The sequence below is a fragment of the Diachasma alloeum genome, unplaced genomic scaffold (genome assembly GCF_001412515.2).
Source record: "Diachasma alloeum isolate Michigan unplaced genomic scaffold, Dall2.0 Dall_scaffold_00547, whole genome shotgun sequence".
In the NCBI taxonomy this organism is placed as follows: Eukaryota; Metazoa; Arthropoda; class Insecta; order Hymenoptera; family Braconidae; genus Diachasma; species Diachasma alloeum.
The window spans coordinates 108,688-127,798 of NW_021680679.1; the positions used below are offsets into that span (position 1 = coordinate 108,688).

Consider the following 19,111-nt stretch of genomic DNA (forward strand, 5'->3'; position numbering starts at 1 on the left):
CCCCTCTCCCCGCCGATCACCGGGCCACTGGTATATGTTTGGAAGGAAAACGGCAGGTGCGCGACGAACACAACGTGAATTCTACTCTGAATTTTATACCTATGGCAATTACCCCTGTCCCTTCCTGGCAGACTCTTTAAACTCTCCCCCGTGTGTAAATTTATCACTCATTTTTGGAGGCGCTTATCTTGGGCTCTTGAGTCTGGTTATCGGACGGTAATCTTGGAGTGATTAGGATTTTTTTGAGGGTTTTTTTAAGGTACAGCTGGGGCAGCTCTTGTCATCGGTGGGGATATCAGCGGTTTTTGATCGAGGAGTTTTTTGAATTCGGTTTTAGCGAGGAAAAAAAATGTTTGCGTTTTTTTACTACTGAACTACTAATTTTACGAGTCCATTAATGGATTTCTAGAATTGTTTAGGTAGTTGTCACACATTTACGCGTAATGCTTAGAGTGATGAGGATTTTTTTGGGATTTTTTAATTTATTATTGGATTTCCATTTTTTGGTACTGTCGTTATTTTATTAATGCATCTGGGATACATAGCCCCACAGCAGTCGACAATGAAAATAATTAGGGAGATATAGTTCGCAAGTGTAGCAGTGAGAGAAAATAAAAAAGAAAAGTAGATCAGGGGCAATACTGATCGATCTTTGTATGGTCGCATTTTTTGGCATTGGTAATTGAAGTTTGGGAATAAATGTGTTTGGACATTATTCGCTAGAATCAATTCTACAATTCTACAATTAAACTACTAATTTTACAAATCCATGAATGAATTTCTAGAATTGTCTGAGTGGTTATCCCTCATTTTTGGAGGAATTTATCTTAAGCTCTTGGGTCGGGTTATCGAGTGGTAATCTTGGAGTGATTAGGATTTTTTTGAAGTTTTTTTTTCAAGTTACAGCTGGCGCAGCTCTTGGAAGAAGATGGAATGATTTTGTTGTTGTCTTATTTCCAGAGAAGCAGGAAATTTATTATTGTCTTTCTTATTGTCCAGGTAATTCCATTTTCAACGAGGGAAAAATATTGTTGAGTTGTTTTACCACTAAACTACAAATTTTACAAATGCATGAATGGATTTCTAGAACTGTTTAGGTGGTTCCCTCATTTTTGGAGGAATTTATCTTGAGTCCTTGGGTCCGGTTATCTGTCTACAATCTTGGGAGTGATTAGGATATTTTTGATCAATTTTTTGATGGAATATTTTACTTCATTAGCAGAGTTTCTCATTCTAAGGAAGAAGATGTGAAGATTATGTTCTTATCTGATACTGTAAAATTTAATTTAGGCTTTCTAATTTCCGGTATTGTTACTTACGTTTGGGAAAAAATTGGTGAGTCGTTTTACCACTTGACTACTAATTTTACGTATTCACGAGTGGATTTCTATCCTCGTTTAGGTTGTTACTCCTCATAATTGATATTTCTAGGGTAATTTGAGTCGTTCCACAGTTGGTGACATCACAGCAGTGGTTTATTTTCGTTTGAACTTACCCATAAAGCATAGCTGCACCAGCAATTCCACCACCGCATTGAGCTGCTACGTAGAGAGACGCGCGAAACGGTGATATTTTCCTTGCGAATGCGAATGCTATGGAGACTGCGGGGTTGACATGCCCACCTGAAGGAACAATTAAATCAATCGATCAGAATACAGAGCTCATATGGAGCTGACACTAGTAGAGGTGTACGAATATTTTTAAGTCATGAGCAAACTCGTTCGCAGATGAAAAAAATTCGCTCACATGACGGTTTGACCCTTGAATATTTCGTCGATTTCCGCTTCATAAAATTAATTACATTTTCGCTATCTCCTGCAAATTGTGAGGTATTTAAAAAATATGACTAGCAATTGAACCATCCCTAGCAACTGAACTAATTGGTCACCAATAAAGTCAATCAATTTTCCATGCAAAAAATTAATTAAACCGACTGACTTCCGCAACCGTCCGATATAAAAAGAACAAGTGGGAAATTGCTTTCATTTCTATTTTTGATAATAAATTATCGATATGTTTCCAAATAGTCATCTTGCACATTATTTATCGTTTTATATTATTTTGTTCAATGAATCAAATGAAAGAATGATGCTGTCTATATTATCGAAAAACATAAATAAAATTTTTCATGCATAATGGAATGAGTTTGAAACATGATATCCAAAGATATCTCCGGAATTCTCGATTTAAAAAAATTACAATTTTTTGAAAATTATTCCATAAATAAAAACAATCATTATTACCATCGACTTCATCGAAACAATATTTTAAAGCCAACATTGAATAAATTTAGAACATTTTCTTGAGTGATTGTGGGACAACCCATTTTGAAAAAGCAATTGAAAATTCAAATAAATAATATATGAATTAATATCCATGAATATGGCTCAAGAATACCTTGAAGCATGAAGGCATTTTTAATTGTATTATATGAACCCATTAGGCCCTATAAATATTGTGTAATACTTCTTATGATACTTGAAAACATCGGCCCCCCTGGCTATGAGGATTCTCAACAACAACAAACTAAATAAATAAATAATTTTTAAAAACGAAAAATCCAAAATAAATTTGAAGGATTTGAAGGATTGCAAAGCGTTGATTCGAAAGCAAAATACATGGAAAGGAATGAAATGGGAACGAGAATTATCCCCTCACCACTGATATGTCCGAAGATGATCCAGATCGCGGCAATGGAGCAGCCAGTCCCAAGACAAGTAGCGAGGACCAGCAGTCCACTGCCATGAACAATGACACCGACTCCGGCGCCGAGTGAAACGAGGCAAAACATAAATGTCGCCAAGCACTCGACAGCAACGGCCCTCCAAAGCTCAAGGCTCCTGAACTCATTGGACATGGACAGCCTTCTAGTGTCCTGTCTCTCCTTGGGGGCATCCCTCAGCGCCGCAAGTTTACTCAACAAATTGACAATGTGTGCATCAACATCCCGCGATATTTCTGTTGCCATTTTTTAATTATTTATTTTTCAAGCCAACGGATGAGAAAAAACTCGGGAGCAAACACAAAGATGACGGAAAACAATGGATTTGGGCACTTCCGGTTGCTCTTTTTCTTCAGCGCATTGTTCCAATCTTTTTTCTTCAAAAGACTCTCTCTTTTGCCTGTCTCGAGCTTTACGTACACTTGCACTCGGGTTGATTTGTTTAAATTGCTTTCATTAGGCGAGATGAGGATTAATTGAAGCGCACTGTTGTGGCCTCAATCGTTCGCACAAGAATTTAAATTTGTATTTTTTTAAACTGTTTTATCCATTAAAATTGAAATATTTATTTTGGCTTTTTGAATTTTAGTTTAATGAATTTTAATTCATTTCCATTCATTGAGCTATTGATGGGGTTTGATTGAGATTGGGTTTTTAATTTTACCACTGAATTTGTCGGTGAGTTTTTTAGCCCCCGATGTTGCCCCTTCGGCAACGCGCTGTCGAGTGACAAGGATATGTTCGAAAGGGAGGGAACGGAACAGTGGGGAACAAGTGGGCAATAGTGCTCAGGCGGACCGAACGCCCCCACCACCAGGGCAACCACTTGGCTCGGGGGATTCACCCGAAACTTTACGAATGGAGAATCCCGGTGGATTCTTGGAGTGGTTGAAACGGGATTTTTATTTCGACATTGAGGGCTTCATTCGGGCGTTCGAACAAAAGTGGAAAAGCGGAGTGTCTGAAGAGAATTCTTGCTACGGGATTCGCGATAATTTTAGATTGATCTGCGAGGTTTAGGTGAGACTGGCGTCCGGGGGGTGATTTTTTTTTCTGGTGAGGAGGGGGACATTTTAAGGTATATCCCTAGAAAACAGATTTTTCGGCAATATTCAACTCTGAAAAATGGAAATTTCGCGAAATCATTTATTATTTTTAATTTGTAACGAAATTCATTGCATGAAAAATACGTGGGGGTGATTAAATGGAGGGGTGATTTTTTTTTTGTGAGGAGGAGGACATTTTAAGGTATATCCCTAGAAAACAGGTTTTTCGGCGATATTCAACTCTAAAAACTGGAAATTTCGTGAACTCATTTATTATTTTTAATTTTTAACGAAATTTATTGCAAGAAAAATACACGAAGGAAAGAGTTTTTTTAGTATAGGCCATCGCCCGCAGACATCGGCATAATTTTTAATTACAGTTACATTTTGAATAAGTCAATTGTTAATGTTACTCCTCAGTTTTTTGATTATTAAATTAACCGTCAATTTAAATATTCAAAAATGGGCCCTAATTTAAGCGCCAGATACTGAATTTCAGTAAAAATGACTGAGAACTAGAACTGTTTTCTCTGATTTTCAGAATCAGGGACAAATTCTCTGATATCGTTTTTTTTTATGCAGAAACATTTTTTTCTGTGTTGAGGGTTGAAGTCGAGTTTATCCTGACAGTTCGAGAATCATTAGTCACTGAACTTCTAGCGTAATCAATGGAACATTGACTGATTCCCAATCAATATTTTCAGCATGCCAAAATGCAATTCTCGATGCATCAGCTGTCATACAACTCTCAATAGTTTTATGACCATCTGGCAGGTGAATTGTGTTGCATGCCAATCAGTACATCTGGAACTCAAACACTGAAGTTTCTCAAAAATATTTATTCTTATACGTATTGACAGATAACAATTTCATGCCTAAAAAATGGATAAGCAATGAGAACATACAGATTCGCATAAGCAATGAGAATATAAAAATTCGAGTGTATTCAAAAATTAAAGAATTCGATCAATATTTTCCTTTAAATTACATATGCTATGATTTTATTTCTTATCGAAGAAGAAAGAAATCGTTGGGTTCTACGGGAGAAGGGCCTTGAAGAGAGGATGTATTGAAAAACCAGGTGCTGCACGAAGGTTCGAATAAATAATGACTTGAAATTGTGAATTGGAGCAAATTTTTTTCATCTCCACTAGAAAAAAAAAAGTCGTTAGAGAAAAGAATCCTAATTTTTTTTTGTTGACTATTATTGATACTAAATTTTTAAAATTCAAAAAAACATTAATTTCACAGTCGTAAATACATTAATAATCATCAAGTCCAATGATCACCCTTGAGAAAACCTACAGAAATGCTGGCGCGGCGCAGCTTTGTCCCATCACGGTCCATTAGATCCCCCGGTGCAGCAAAAACTGAGGAGAAAAAATTAATGAAACTCATACATGCATGATTCACTGACTTGTGGGCGACTCCCGACAGTGAGTCTCTTTCTTTTCGCTGGCGTGCCAACGAATGGACTCATTTATTCAATTAATTAACAATCCTTCGCCCAAAATAGGACGGAATACGAATTGCCCTACGATCCCAATTCGTATTTCGTCTCCAGTTTATCCAGTTTCACGTTTTCGAAAATATCTCAGGGACCAGAAACGATAGGGAAATTTTCACGAGAATTTTCCTCAAAAATATCCCAAATTAATAAATGCAACCTTAATTATAAAAAAATCATCCACAATTGAAAAGTTTCGAGTCTGTGTTTGAAACATTACGAAATAAATAGCCCAAAATCACAATTCGTATTTTGTTTCTAATTTTTTCACTTTCAATTTTTCGAAAATATTCCGGGGACCAGAAGAAATAGGAAAACTTTAACAAAAAATTATCTCATTTGTCCCACATTTTGCAAAGATTCCCTCGTTTTCCATCGCTACTAATTTATTCATTCCTCCAGAAACTCAGAAATGCCTTATCAAAGCTTTCCATCTCCCCGCGCCATCATGCCCACCCGATTAATAATCCCGGGCCTATAGGGCCCAACTGGCCTCATTTCCTCACATTTAAAATCATCGAAAACCAAAGTACTGAATTTTTTAAATTTTAATCGTAATCTCCCAAATTAAAAACGCAATTTTTAATTTGGAAAAAAACCATTCGGCTTCACAAGACCAAAATTTGTAATTAAAAAATCACTCGAAACCGAAGATTTTCGCTCTTTGTTCGAAACATTACGAGGGAAATATCTGAAAATGTCAGTTCGCAGTTCGTGATCAGTTCTACTTTCACTTTTTCGAAAATATCTCAAGAACCAGAAGAGAGGGAAACTTTAACAAAAATTCATCTCATTTCTCCCACATTTTGCAAAGATTCCCTCGTTTTCCATCGCTACTAATTTATTCATTCCTCCAGAAACTCAGAAATGCCTTATCAAAGCTTTCCATCTCCCCGCGCCATCATGCCCACCCGATTAATAATCCCGGGCCTATAGGGCCCAACTGGCCTCATTTCCTCACATTTAAAATCATCGAAAACCAAAGTACTGAATTTTTAAAATTTTAATCGTAATCTCCTAAATTAAAAACGCAATTCTTCCAATACAAAAAAAACCTCCATTTGGCTTCAAAATTTTTATTTAAAAAATCACTCGAAACCGAGGACTTTCGCTTCTTTGTTCGAACCGTTACGAAATAACGCGAGGAGCGCCATCCAACGGCACTCTACCTGTTTACCCAAAGGTGTGGTCGATAAAAGTCTGGTGGGTGGGGATATTTAACTCATCGTAAGCCGTGGAGTACGCTGAGTCAATTTCCATTCAGTAGTTGGCCGTTCGCGGCAAAATGGATACCCATGTGTTATCACTATTTCCAAAATTATTCAAACTACTGTTGACCCTGTCCCCGATAGTCCTAGTGAATTCGCAACAGAATAATCAGTACAATGGTGGACGTGCGTACGGACGAGACGGTGTTTACGAACCACCGGGGGCACCTGGACATCACACTTATGTCTACAAAGACAGGAGGTACGGCTATCAGCCCAGTTACCTGGATCCCATCTACAGGGGACCCATGCGTACACCTGAGGACAGATATCGGCCTGAAGTGAGCGATGTTTATTTCTTTTTCCTCAGGGGAGTGGGGGGATTATCTTTATGACTCAATTGGGTCCGGAGGCTGGGGAACAGGAAAAAGGAAAAGTTTTTGGGCCTCATCTGGGCTGAGGGACATTTACTGGTCACTGGGTTTGTTTACGACACCTTTCACGGAACGAAAGTGAGAGCTTTGGGAATATCGCGCTGTTACGGTATGCAATAATTGTTGGCTGATGACACTAGGGATTCCTCATTGTTTTGCTCGGTGGGATGAGTATTGTTTTTGTTTAGGATTAACCGGGGTTTTGAGGAATTTTTGGAATCGCTCAAATTTAAGTTTTGGTTTTTTTGGTAAGACAGCCCATTATGATCCAAAAAGTGCAAAACATGGCTTTTTAGAGTAAATAAAATAACGTCAATTCAGTAGAAGGTGAATGTCGATAGAACATCGATTGTTAGAATTTTTGAATTCGTTAAAAAATTTTCTCACGATTGTCTCATGATAACTAATGAAATGTTTTGATTAATTGATTTCATTGAATGATGGCTTAAAAGCTCGAAGATGAAAGCGATAATAGTAATCGTTGTTTTGATTTGTAGATTAATTTTCAGAATTTCCAATTTTTCTGAAATTTCCCTGAAAGTGAATTGTCCGACAGTTTCTTCTAAAACATTCAATTATGCAGGAAAAAAAAATTTTTAATGCCATTTGGTCAATAATTTTCAAAGAAGAAATATTTATATTTTTTAACTTTAATTTTATTTATTTTTTTTGAGTGAATTGTATAATTCACTCAAAAAATTTGTTTTTTCACTCGTTTTTTATTCGTTGGGGCTACTTGCAATGAAAAAATTATGAGGGTATTTTATGAAGAATTCAAAAAACTTTTCCTCTGACGAAATTTCGAACTAGAAATTCCTCTTGACATTTTCGCTCGAAATCACTCGTCTCCGATGGAAATCATGCTTTCTGTTACGTGTTTATCACTCGACTGCCGATATGAATCACCGAAATGTTTTCATTTTTTTTTTTTTTTTTTTGGTAATTGCAGTTGTCGAATGAATCAGCGAAGGAATTTGTCGGGATATTCCGGAAATGAATGGGTGATAGTGCATTGTACGATGATTCATCGCTTCCTCACATCTGTTAATTATTTAATTGTCTCGGTAGTGAGTGGATGTAGAGCGGTATCGCGAGACATTTCTTGTAGAGAATTCTAAAGCCACAGAGCATCGAGATAATTTCACATGTCTTATCATTTCGTAATCAACAAGTGGCGAATGGATAGAATTAGTTCAATGGTATTTTTGGGACATACACGGAGACGAACATTCAATAAAAATGACTCGAAAAACCGTAAATCCGTCGTCAAATGCTCTTTGGGGAATTTTTCTTTGAAATTCATAGGAAAGTGGAGAAAATTGACAGGCGAACGATGAATTTATCCTCTTATTTCTGAATTTGACAGCCATTGAGATGTTATTTTTACATGACACTTCATAAAATTTACATGAAGAATAGTGATTTCTACGAGAGCGATTAATATAATTTCATTTTTATCTTAATATCAATAGCGAAGTGGCAAAACGGTACAAGTCAATTTTGACTATCGACCTGTTTTCAATGAATATCTCGGAATCTAAGGGAGATAGCGAAATTGTTGTCATAACCTTTTTTGTAGAGCCGATTGAGTGCTACAACAAATGTAATTACGAAAATTTCGCTATCTCCCTTAGATTCGGAGATATTCCTGAAAAACTCAACTGGGAGATGAGTCGATTTAAATTATTGGCCAGTTTTTAGTGAATATCTCGGAACCTATGGGAGATAGCGAAATTGTTGTCATAACCTTTTTTGTAGAGCCGATTGAGTGCTACAACAAATGTCATTACGAAAATTTCGCTATCTCCCTTAGATTCGGAGATATTCCTCAAAAACTCAACTGGGAAATGAGTCGATTTAAGTTATTGGTCAGTTTTTAATGAATATCTCGGAACCTAAGGGAGATAGCAAATTTTTTGTAATAACCTTTTTTGTAGAGCGAATTAAGAGCTACAAAAAAGATTATTATGAAAATTGCGCTATTTCTCTTGGATTAGGAGATATTCCTCGAAAACTCAGCGAAGAGCTAAGTAGACTTGAAATCAATTACCACTTTACTTTAAAACAAATTAACCGCCCCATATTCGTTCACCCCAGGATGGTCCACAGTATCCGAACCTCCCCGGCATCCTCGGAGGATGGCGAGAGGATCTGCAGGGCCGTCAGCGCGCGGACTCAAAGAAACTAGAAGTCGGTCGCGACATTTTCGTGCAAACTCATTACGGCCAGGTACAGGGCTTCAAGGTCTACCTCTACGACCACCCTGAGGCCCGTCATCGCCCCTGGACTCTTCCAGTGGAGCGTGTGACAGGTCATGCCAATGTTTTCTTGGGGATTCCCTACGCGGAGCCTCCCACGCGGGAAAAGAGGTTCAAGCCCCCTCGGCCCCCAGGTCGATGGGAGCTTGTGCAGGCTGTGGACTGGGGCCCGGCGTGCCCTCAGCCGGCAAATTACACCGGGGCGACCAAGGGCATTCGCGATGTCGATGAGGACTGCCTCTATCTGAACATCTTCACGCCCTCCGTGGAGTCCAATGTCGCCAAACTATATCCAGTCATGTTTTACATTCATGGAGGTGACTATATTCATGGAGCCAGCAATTTGTTCCCTGGACACATGCTCGCTGCCTTCCATAATGTCGTTGTTGTGTCGATTAACTATCGATTGGGGGCATTGGGTGAGTCTGATGATAATAATTGATGATTTGTTGATTGCACAGGGAAAAAAAATGAGAAATGTCTTCAAGGATATTCAAGTTTGTGGACATTTGACTATTCAAACTTTTGTGGCTTTTATTATTTATAAACTGTGTGGGACTGAATTTAAACCTCGATATTGAACCGTTGGAAACCATTTTGAAAACCTGAAAACAATTTAAAAATTAACTTTTGGAGGAAGATTAACGAACCAATTTATAAATAATTAATTTACCACTATAAAAATCATTTGTGCGGAGTCGTAACAAATTTATTCATGTTCAGAAATTTACCAGAAATCGATGTCATGTCAAATAAATGTTTTTTGAAAGTTTAAACATTTTCAATTATTTATTTACAAACGAGTGTTTAAAAAATCATAATTTTGTGCAAAATGTCAGTTGAATCACGCTGAATATTCATGATTTTTATTCAATTTTTTCTCACGTAATTTAATTGACGAATTTGATGATTAAAAATAGCTGAATCTATGGTGTGATCTTTATCGAACTGTAAAAGATACTTGGATATCCTTAAATACAGAACTTTTGGGTAATGAAATAAAAAACGCTGGTGTTCTTAAAATAAAAAACTTGGGGTAAATCCCCTCCCCTTTTTAATCGCGTGCCGTAGCATTCGAGTGCCCCCAACAGTTCTTAATTTAAGAACCCCGAGGTTTTTATTTCAAAAACATAAAGTACTGGATTCTATAACAGACAGTGCCTTGAAATAAGAGAAAATGTGCCTCAATTTAAATACAATGGATACTGAATTCCAGTAGAAATCACTGAGAACTGGAAAATTCTCTTAGAATAAAGGAAAAATTCACAAAAAATGCAGAACTTTTTGTTTCCTGAAAACCAGAACCATTTTTTCTCTGTATGATTAATTCTCATTCAATTGAGCAAGCGATCACGTTCATCAACGAACAAATTGCTTCTCAGGATTTTTGAGCACTGGAGATGAAAACAGTCCAGGAAATTACGGAATTTTCGATCAAGCCGCTGCACTCCAGTGGGTTTACGAAAATATCAAAGCCTTCAAGGGTGATCCTGAGGCAATCACGCTGTTTGGGCCTGGCGCTGGAGCCGCCAGTGCTGGATTATTGATGGTAGCTCCTCGGTGAGTCTCCAATATGAAGATTCCGCCATGTGACCGAAATTTTAGGGGATGAAAGAGGGTGAAATTCCGAGTCAAAGGTCGAATGGAGGATTAGCCGTCAGGCTAATCCTGAGTTTCGATATATTTTGGCACAAAATAGCTTCACAAAACTCTCATCTTTTATAGATGGGATAATTCTTTAACTGCCAGCAATGTCCCAGTTAATGGCAATTTTAATGAATGTCAAACAATTATTTTTTAATAATTCACCGAATCCACGCAGACACTTAATACTCTTTTTCATCATTTTGGATTGTTATTTTCCCAAATTAATGACTAAATAAATTAATATCCCCATCAATATTAAATTTTTGTAATATTACAAACATTTGACCCTTCCATTAACAAAGATTTACACTACACTGCTCAAATTTTAAAAATAGTATAATAATAATAATCCAATTTTTCGGATTAATGATGAATTAAATATGCGATAATGTGGAACTGTAAATTTATCATCAAGTGAATAATTCTAATTGCTTAAAAGTTGAATTTCCGATTGCACAAATAATCGTCAATCTTCTTACCTAAATTATTGATTAATAAAATAATTGGATAAATTGAATTTAATTTGAATATGTCAGTAGCGAAGTGGTAAAAGGGTATAAGTCAATTTTGACTATTGATCAGTTTTCAATGAATATCTCGGGATCTAAAGGGGATAGCGAAATTGTTGTCATAACCTTTTTTGTAGAGCCGATTGAGTGCCACAACAAATGTCATTACGGAAATTTCGCCATCTCCCTTAGATTCGGAGATATTTCTCAAAAACTCAACTGGGACATGAGTCGATTTAAACTATTGGTCAGTTTTTAATGAATATCTCGGAACCTAAGGGAGATAGTGAAATTGTTGTTATAACCTTTTCTGTAGAGCCGATTGAGTGCTACAACAAATGTCGTTACGGAAATTTCGCTATCTCCCTTAGATTCGGAGATATTTCTCAAAAACTCAACTGGGAGATGAGTCGATTTAAATTATTGGCCAGTTTTTAGTGAATATCTCGGAACCTATGGGAGATAGCGAAATTGTTGTCATAACCTTTTTTGTAGAGCCGATTGCGTGCTACAACAAATGTCATTACGGAAATTTCGCTATCTCCCTTAGATTCGGAAATATTTCTCAAAAACTCAACTGGGAGATAAGTCGACTTAATTTAACGGTAATTATATTTTTTGGATTCGGCTATCGCTGCTTCGGTGACAGTCAGGTCCGGTGGAAAAATAACATTCGATGTTATCGAATAATAATTGTCGGAATGGCATTAGATCATCTATAGAATGTTGAATTATAAAAAAGTTGAAAAACCTTCGATTCAGAATTGAACCCTCTCTAGAATTCCTCCTGTGCAGAATTTACGAAGAATATCTCATTATCTTATTCAGAACAAGACACATGGTTTCGAAAGTAATAGCCCAGTCAGGCTCGGCCCTCGCGGATTGGGCGCTGATTATCGACAAATATCGCGCCCAAAACACGTCAAGAGTTTACGCTGAGAAGATGGGCTGCAGTATCGAGAGTAGTTACAAGATAGTTCAGTGTTTGACCTGGGGACGTAGTTCCTACGATTTGGGAAATTCCGACCTTCAGCCGCAGGTAGGAATGTTCCCATGGGGACCTGTGCTCGACCACAATTTCACGGTACTGAGGGACAATTACGATGACAATTGGCGGGCCTCTGATTGGCATTTCTTCACTGAGACACCGGAGGAGAGCATCAAACAGAGAAAATATAGAAAAGACATTGCGTACATGGCTGGGGTTACCATGCAAGAAGCTTCACATATTTTGTGTGAGTATTTTTATTCTCTACACGGAGAGAAAAGTTGAATGACAAATTACCCAGAGAATGGCTAATTTTACTGTACGAAAGGTAATTGTGGAGTGAAATGTAGTTCAATGAGAAAATAGCTGTTTGTGGAGGATATTTTACGATTCGTTCGGTAAAAAAAAAAACACATCTGTGGATGCACAAATTATCCTGCTGTTGAAGATGTCCAGGAATAAATTAATTTGCCTTTATAATTACAGTCAACAATGAGACGTTGAGACGAAGACAGTACTTGTTCGATGCCGAAATGTTTAATCAAAAAATTTGGGAACTTGTTCTAAGGTACAATTATACCTTAAATCCTTATGGGGTGTATGAGGCTATCAAATACATGTACACGTACTGGCCGGATCCCACGAATATCACGTTAATTCGTGAACAGTACATTAATGTAAGTAGATTCATCACTTTACTCATTTCATTTTGGTAATTGTGGGATGAATGTAAATGTTTTTGATAATAAATTGACAGTGTGCTTCCGAATGATCACTTTGCGCATCATTTTTTTCCGCTGCATGCCATTCATCGTTTTATATTATGTTCATTTAATCATTCTAATTGCAAAAAGCAATATGACCGGTATTGCAATAAATGATTTTCTCATGTTTTAATTTCTATGCTCACTGAATAGGATTTTAATCATAATTACAATTCAATTCCTTCTAGAACACACTTTAGAGTGTGAATTTCTGGAATTCAATGTTTGTTGATACTCTGATAAAAATGCGTGCCCACACTGTTATCAATTTTTAGTTAGTCCACACGGTAATTTAATTAATCTGTTGTTCATCTCATCAATGTAATTCCGTGCTTAGAATATTGTCATCTCGTGTTTTCAGCACCAAATTAAAAATTAAAACTTCATTTGGAATATTGAGTCACAGCTTCTTTTTATTCGTATCAGAAATTTGTGTTTGGATATTANAATTAATCTGTTGTTCATCTCATCAATATAATTCCGTGCTTAGAATATTGTCATCTCGTGTTTTCAGCACCAAATTAAAAATTAAAACTTCATTTGGAATATTGAGTCACAGCTTCTTTTTATTCGTATCAGAAATTTGTGTTTGGATATTAATATTATTTATTCAAAGTGAAAAAATCGATAATCATTTTCACTATATTGCATTCAGATTCTCCTATCCTTAACGTCAAAAATGTGAGATAATCTCATAATTCTAGCTATTAATTCTAATCAACTTTGTTCGAAGAAAACCTTAGTAAACGCAATATTGAGAAAGTAGAATTATTCTATTTTCCTCTGACTTCAATGATTTGGACAATTATGATTCGTTTATTCATATTTCATAGAATGGCATGCCATTCTCGCCTTGCTTTCTCCATTCGCTCGAGCTATCCGGCATGTTCGACTTCTTTTTCGATTCGAAATACTGCCCATGCTTTTTTTACAAAGTATAATGCGTCATAACCAATTAACCACTATAAAGCTCACATTGGGAAGCAAAAATTGATTTGATTTCTGCTCTTGGAAATGATGATTCATTCTCCCGATGATTTCAGCTGCTCTCTGATTTCCTATACGTCGCGCCGTTTGACAAAATGGCAAAATTACTGGTAGAGCGTAGGGTACCAGTTTTCCTGTACGTTTTGAATACAACTATTGAGGCACTCAATCTGGAACACTGGCGTCGCGTGCCTCACGATATTGAGCATCTGTGGTTAACAGGGGCCCCATTCATGGACACAGGTGCTCATTAACAGCAATTAAACATTATCAAACAACACATAATATTTTTACAATTACAAAGCCCACGACACGCATTTCATTCACTTTCTCCGCTGACGAATGCGATAATTACACCTGATTTTTTAGAATTCTTTCCGGACAAGTGGAAGGTAAATCGCGAAGCGTGGACCGATAACGACCGTAACATGAGCCTCTTCTTCATGAAGTCTTACGCTAATTTCGCGACTTACGGCAATCCGACACCAGCCCAGATACTGGGACTGCATTTTGAGGAAGCTAAGATCGGCTATCTCAAGTATTTGAATATCAATACGACGTATAACAGCTCGGTTATGTTCAATTATCGACAGACTGAGAGTGCCTTCTGGTCGCAGTACCTGCCGACTGTCATTGGGAGATTGGTGCCGACTTATCCACCAGTTACTGAAGTATTTTTACACTCTTAATTTATTATTTAATTTAATATCAATCAAACGAAGAATTAATTCAATCAGAGGATTTAAATTAATTCGATATCTTGGAGTTGAGTAGTTTTAGAGAAAAAAAATTTGGGAGATATTTCTTGTTGGAAATTTTCTCAGCTGTAAATAAACTCTTTTGACATTTTATTTTAAAATCACAGTGTTACATCAAAATTGAAATTTCATGGACTTCAGTAATGAATTTCAGTAATGTTCAGGCGAATGACATTCAATTCGATTCATGGGAAAAAAAATTAAAGAAATCAGTGAAATTTTATTTTCGCGGAGCATAAAGTGGAAAATCCCTCAACTTAAATTAAATTATCAAAGAAAACGCGATTTCTGTAAATTTTCATGGAATAATTGAACTTAAAATTCAGTTTCCATTGAATTTTCGAGAAAATCCCTTCAAAATTCATTTAAGCTACAATGTGACAAAGATTTCCAACAAGTGTACAGAGAATGTCGCCCAACCATTTTTCAACACTCGACTCTTCTACGAAATTAAGAAAGACTGCACGTAATATTGTTTCATCATTGAACTACACTTTCCCCTCATGTTTCAATGGTATTCCTAGTACTGGTGGGAGCCCAAGCAACCCCTGCAGATAGCCTTCTGGTCCATGTCAACAGCCTGCCTCTTGCTACTCGTCCTCTCCGTTGTCTGCTGCATGCTGTGGCGCAATGCCAAAAGGTAAGCAAAGGTAAATCAGAACCGAATCCATGTGACTACAGACCTGACACTGGGATTTTGGTAGTGCATGGGTATGGAGGTTCTGGTGAATCGAAGCATAAAAATCCTCATTTTTATTTCCACCGCTACCTTAGATAGACTAACAATTAATCGGTATATTTTGCAAATGCATTGCGCCAGCAAATTGCGAGCTGCTAGGAAATATACAGCTGAGATGGAAAGTAAGAGGAAATTGAGAATTTGCACTTATGCGTTGTTGTTGTAAATGCACAGTGGAATTTTGCTTTCATAGGATATTTGCAATTTTTGTCACAAGTAAAAAATCACATTTATAAATAGGAGACTCAGGTGAAAAGGGCCGTCTTCAATCATCAATATCTCCTGATCAAACAATACGATTTAGATGAATGAAATCGCATTTGAGAGCGTATTTTTTTTTAAATATTTATCTCAGCAAATTTTGAGAAAAAAATTTTTAAAACTCAAAAAATATACATTTTAGAAAAGGCTTATTTTGTTATGTTTGTGTACACATTATGAATGTGTGAATTGCGTTATAAGGACACGAAGATTTTATTCCTCGAATACCTCATTTTGAGGAATAAAAAAATCAAAACCTATTTTTTTCTTATTTCGCGGCATTCCCTTCCAAAATACTACTAAATAATAGTAATAATAGTGAAAAATAGTTCATTTACAAACTTTTCCTCAAAAAACAGAAGTTTTATTTTGCATTCAAAAACACCTTCAAAATGAACGATTGGAGACGACCCGTTTCGCCCCTATATTAAATATTTGACGCCGAAAACTTAAATTCCCTGTATCCTCACCTCTTTCAAAATTTTCTCGAAAATAGGCAGTCCGATCACTACTATAGCGGAGACATCCTGATGGTCAGAGACGACGAGCACTCGGAAGGAATCGAGAATCTAACGCGTGCATCGAAGGACAATCTCTACGAATACCGCGACACACCAACACTAAAATCAAGAATGCCACGACAGAGTGAGGCAAAATTGCAAGATCGTTTAGCCCAAAATCGCAAATTCAGTTCAACCCCTTCATTGAGGAGTAATTCAAACGTCTCCCTGAAGGACATGAGGAGCGAGGGCTTCATTACCAGTTCACCCAATGGTCAGCCAAGACTTGGTAAGGCGTCGAGTCAATCTACATTGACTAAAGGTAAAACCAGGACGCATTTGGTGCAGGGAGTACCTCAAACTGCTGTATAAAATTAAAAAGAAAACTGAAATTATTGAAATTCAAGAGATTTTTATAAAGAATTAACTTTTTAAGGGGAGACTACTATGAGTTTTGAAATTAGAGTGAGATCTCTTGTACATTAATCACTCATTATATCGATTATATATGTATAAAAACGACGAATAAGTGCAAAGAAATTATCGCTTATTATTGTTTAAATTAAAAATTGCACTTTCATGCAGAATAGACAGTAAATGTACTGTCAAAATATTTATAATATTTTTTATTCATTTGGGGCAGCAAAAAAAATTTTAATGTAATAATAATAATTATTATTATTATTTAAACAATTTGCATAAACTAATTCGTAGTTGTTATTCCACACACTCTTTGGAAAATTGAAGAGATTATTTTGAAAACTCATAGTATTCTTCCTCGACTACAACGCAAAAATTTGATGAATTTTAACTAAAAAAAATTTTTGATTTATATTTTTTTATGTTATATTTTAGGAAATATATTATGCACAAAGAATTATTTTTTACAACCAATGATTTTTCTACATTTCTTGAATTTTAATACTTTATTTTTTCAAGTGCCTTTCACTACACTCACATTTGTGATTATTTTATTGTAAACATTGAATTACACTGATCTCATCGACGATGTCACTCATAAGAAAAGGAGAAGTAGAGAGGAAGAGACGTGTGTTCAACAACATTTTCATTTAGGAGTAATGAATTACGCAGTGCGGGATTATGACATTTCACTGCTCAATAACTGGGCCTTATGCTTTGCCAAAAAGCAATTAAAAATGAACAAAAAGTTCCAAAGAGGATTAACTGGTCCTACGATTTTATTTAACGACGAAATTAATGATAAGCAGCCACTGGTGGCAGAACCAATAATTAGGATTCAAGATTATTTCGAGTGAGTCCACGTTTCTACATCGTATATCCGTCCATTAATGCAACGACCACTAGCACGTACAACTAATTTCAATAAGTATTATTGTATTATATAGTCTACGAGTATATATTTCAAGACATTGGGAAAATGTCTATAAACAAATTGATTGAGAAGTGACCAATTACTTTTTTAATTAAGTGTTTTAGTCTATCATCACGTACAAACATCATCATTTATTATACCGTAGCTTTACGTCAAGTAAGGGGAGACCACATAAATTTGGACTTCAGTTTTAGTGTAAAAAATGAGAAAAAAATTGTTTTAAAAAAAAATTTTTAATGTTTTTTTCAAAATCGGCTGAAGTAAAAAAATTCAAAAATTATTAATAGTCAACTACATCATAAATTAATGAAGTAGTTATTTTTTTCCGATTTTTCGCCTGTACTAATTTCGCAAAAACATTGCAAACGCCCAAAAAATAAAGATTTTTAACGAGTTACCCTGATTTAGTTATATGGATGCATATATTCTTCATGTGTCAACCAAAATTGAAGTCAGTCGGCTGAGAATTGCGTCATGAACCACTTTTTAAGATTCAATGAATGAAAAAAATCGAAATGTAATTTTTTCTTTTTTTTACATTAAAATTAAAACTGAAGTGTAAACTCATCATCACGACGACTAAGGCCCCAGCTTTGAAATTTCAGTGTGTTCTCACCTTAAACAGAATCAAATATTGTTTCAATGCAAATGAAATGAGTATGAAGAATTTTTTTAATAATTTTTACACCAATTTTTGTAATATATTCAACCACTCATTCGCAGAGCTATTTTACCATAAACCTAGCGATAGATTGATTGTCATCAAGACATGTTGAAGTCTACAAGATACACACGAAGTGTTCGATTTATGAAATTAATGTTGTATTTTATGAAATACATGTACACAAATCATCGTTGAATTTTTTTATTGTAATAAAATAGATTAATATAGCACACAAGATTTTATACGAGACTATGAATGAATAAAGCTATGCAATGACGTCACATGATGATATTATTTCATGTCAATCGGCTTTGGATGATGATAATTAGTTGTTAATTGGGTACAATAGATGTTTGGGGTGAAATTGGTGAAAAAAAGAATGATAAAAAAATTTGTCAGAAGTGGGATTCGAACCCACGCCCTCAGAGAGGACCAGAAGCCCCATCTGTTCAACTCAGCAGTGACTGAGAAGGTATTACCCTTGAGTCTGGCGCCTTAGACCGCTCGGCCATCCTGACAATATGATATTTTTGTTCTTCATTCACTCTGAAATGATTGGTTCGCATTTTCACGATTGAATATTGTTAATTTACATGCGGAAACATTTAACAGGTTTAAATAATTATTTGGAATCTTCGAAAAGTTGCTCATTATTCATAATTTTGATGATGATTTGTTTTGAAACTCATGAAAAGAAATTTTTGATGATGAAATTGATGAATTATTGCTGGAGAATATTCATAAATAATTAACGGGAGATTAACT

At 35.9% G+C, this 19,111-nt stretch overlaps 2 protein-coding genes and 1 non-coding gene across 4 annotated transcripts in view; 1 reads left to right on the forward strand and 2 right to left on the reverse strand.

The window, feature by feature from the left end:
* LOC107043081 (neurogenic protein big brain) overlaps nucleotides 1-2,968 on the reverse strand; it is a 15,157-nt gene extending 12,189 nt beyond the window's left edge. Inside the window, exons 1-2 of the mRNA XM_015264387.2 lie at nucleotides 2,659-2,968; nucleotides 1,496-1,622 (exon numbers count right to left, since the gene is read on the reverse strand). Coding sequence (XP_015119873.1) covers nucleotides 1,496-1,622; nucleotides 2,659-2,968 — 437 coding nt within the window. The remainder of the gene's footprint in view (nucleotides 1-1,495; nucleotides 1,623-2,658) is intronic.
* Nucleotides 2,969-6,554: 3,586 nt separating this feature from the next.
* On the forward strand, nucleotides 6,555-18,627 carry LOC107043149 (neuroligin-2). Of its 2 annotated transcripts, XM_015264491.1 has the most exons (10): nucleotides 6,555-6,824; nucleotides 9,015-9,594; nucleotides 10,558-10,735; nucleotides 12,160-12,566; nucleotides 12,806-12,996; nucleotides 14,127-14,313; nucleotides 14,440-14,741; nucleotides 15,353-15,468; nucleotides 15,649-15,689; nucleotides 16,325-16,451. In XM_015264491.1, the coding sequence occupies exons 1-10, from the start codon at nucleotides 6,561-6,563 to the stop codon at nucleotides 16,357-16,359; spliced, it is 2,301 nt and encodes a 766-aa protein (XP_015119977.1). In that variant the 5' UTR covers nucleotides 6,555-6,560; the 3' UTR covers nucleotides 16,360-16,451. The 2 variants fall into 2 exon arrangements, with proteins under 2 accessions (XP_015119977.1, XP_015119976.1); XM_015264490.2 differs by lacking the exon at nucleotides 15,649-15,689 and having other exon boundaries at nucleotides 16,325-18,627.
* A 112-nt stretch (nucleotides 18,628-18,739) lies between these two features.
* Trnal-caa lies at nucleotides 18,740-18,864 on the reverse strand. The gene is made up of 2 exons: nucleotides 18,827-18,864; nucleotides 18,740-18,784 (listed from the first exon to the last, which is right to left on the reverse strand). It is a non-coding gene; the product is annotated as a tRNA-Leu (tRNA).
* Between the last annotated feature and the right edge of the window lie 247 nt (nucleotides 18,865-19,111).

What these genes read in the sequence shown, in the direction of transcription:
- LOC107043149 (XM_015264490.2), top strand. Translation starts at nt 6,561, where the DNA reads ATGGATACCCATGTGTTATCACTATTTCCAAAATTATTCAAACTACTG. An exon ending in TTATTGATGGTAGCTCCTCG is followed by an intron (nt 10,736 to 12,159) that starts GTGAGTCTCCAA and finishes TATCTTATTCAG; the next exon opens with AACAAGACACATGGTTTCGA. An exon ending in CTTATCCACCAGTTACTGAA is followed by an intron (nt 14,742 to 15,352) that starts GTATTTTTACAC and finishes TGGTATTCCTAG; the next exon opens with TACTGGTGGGAGCCCAAGCA.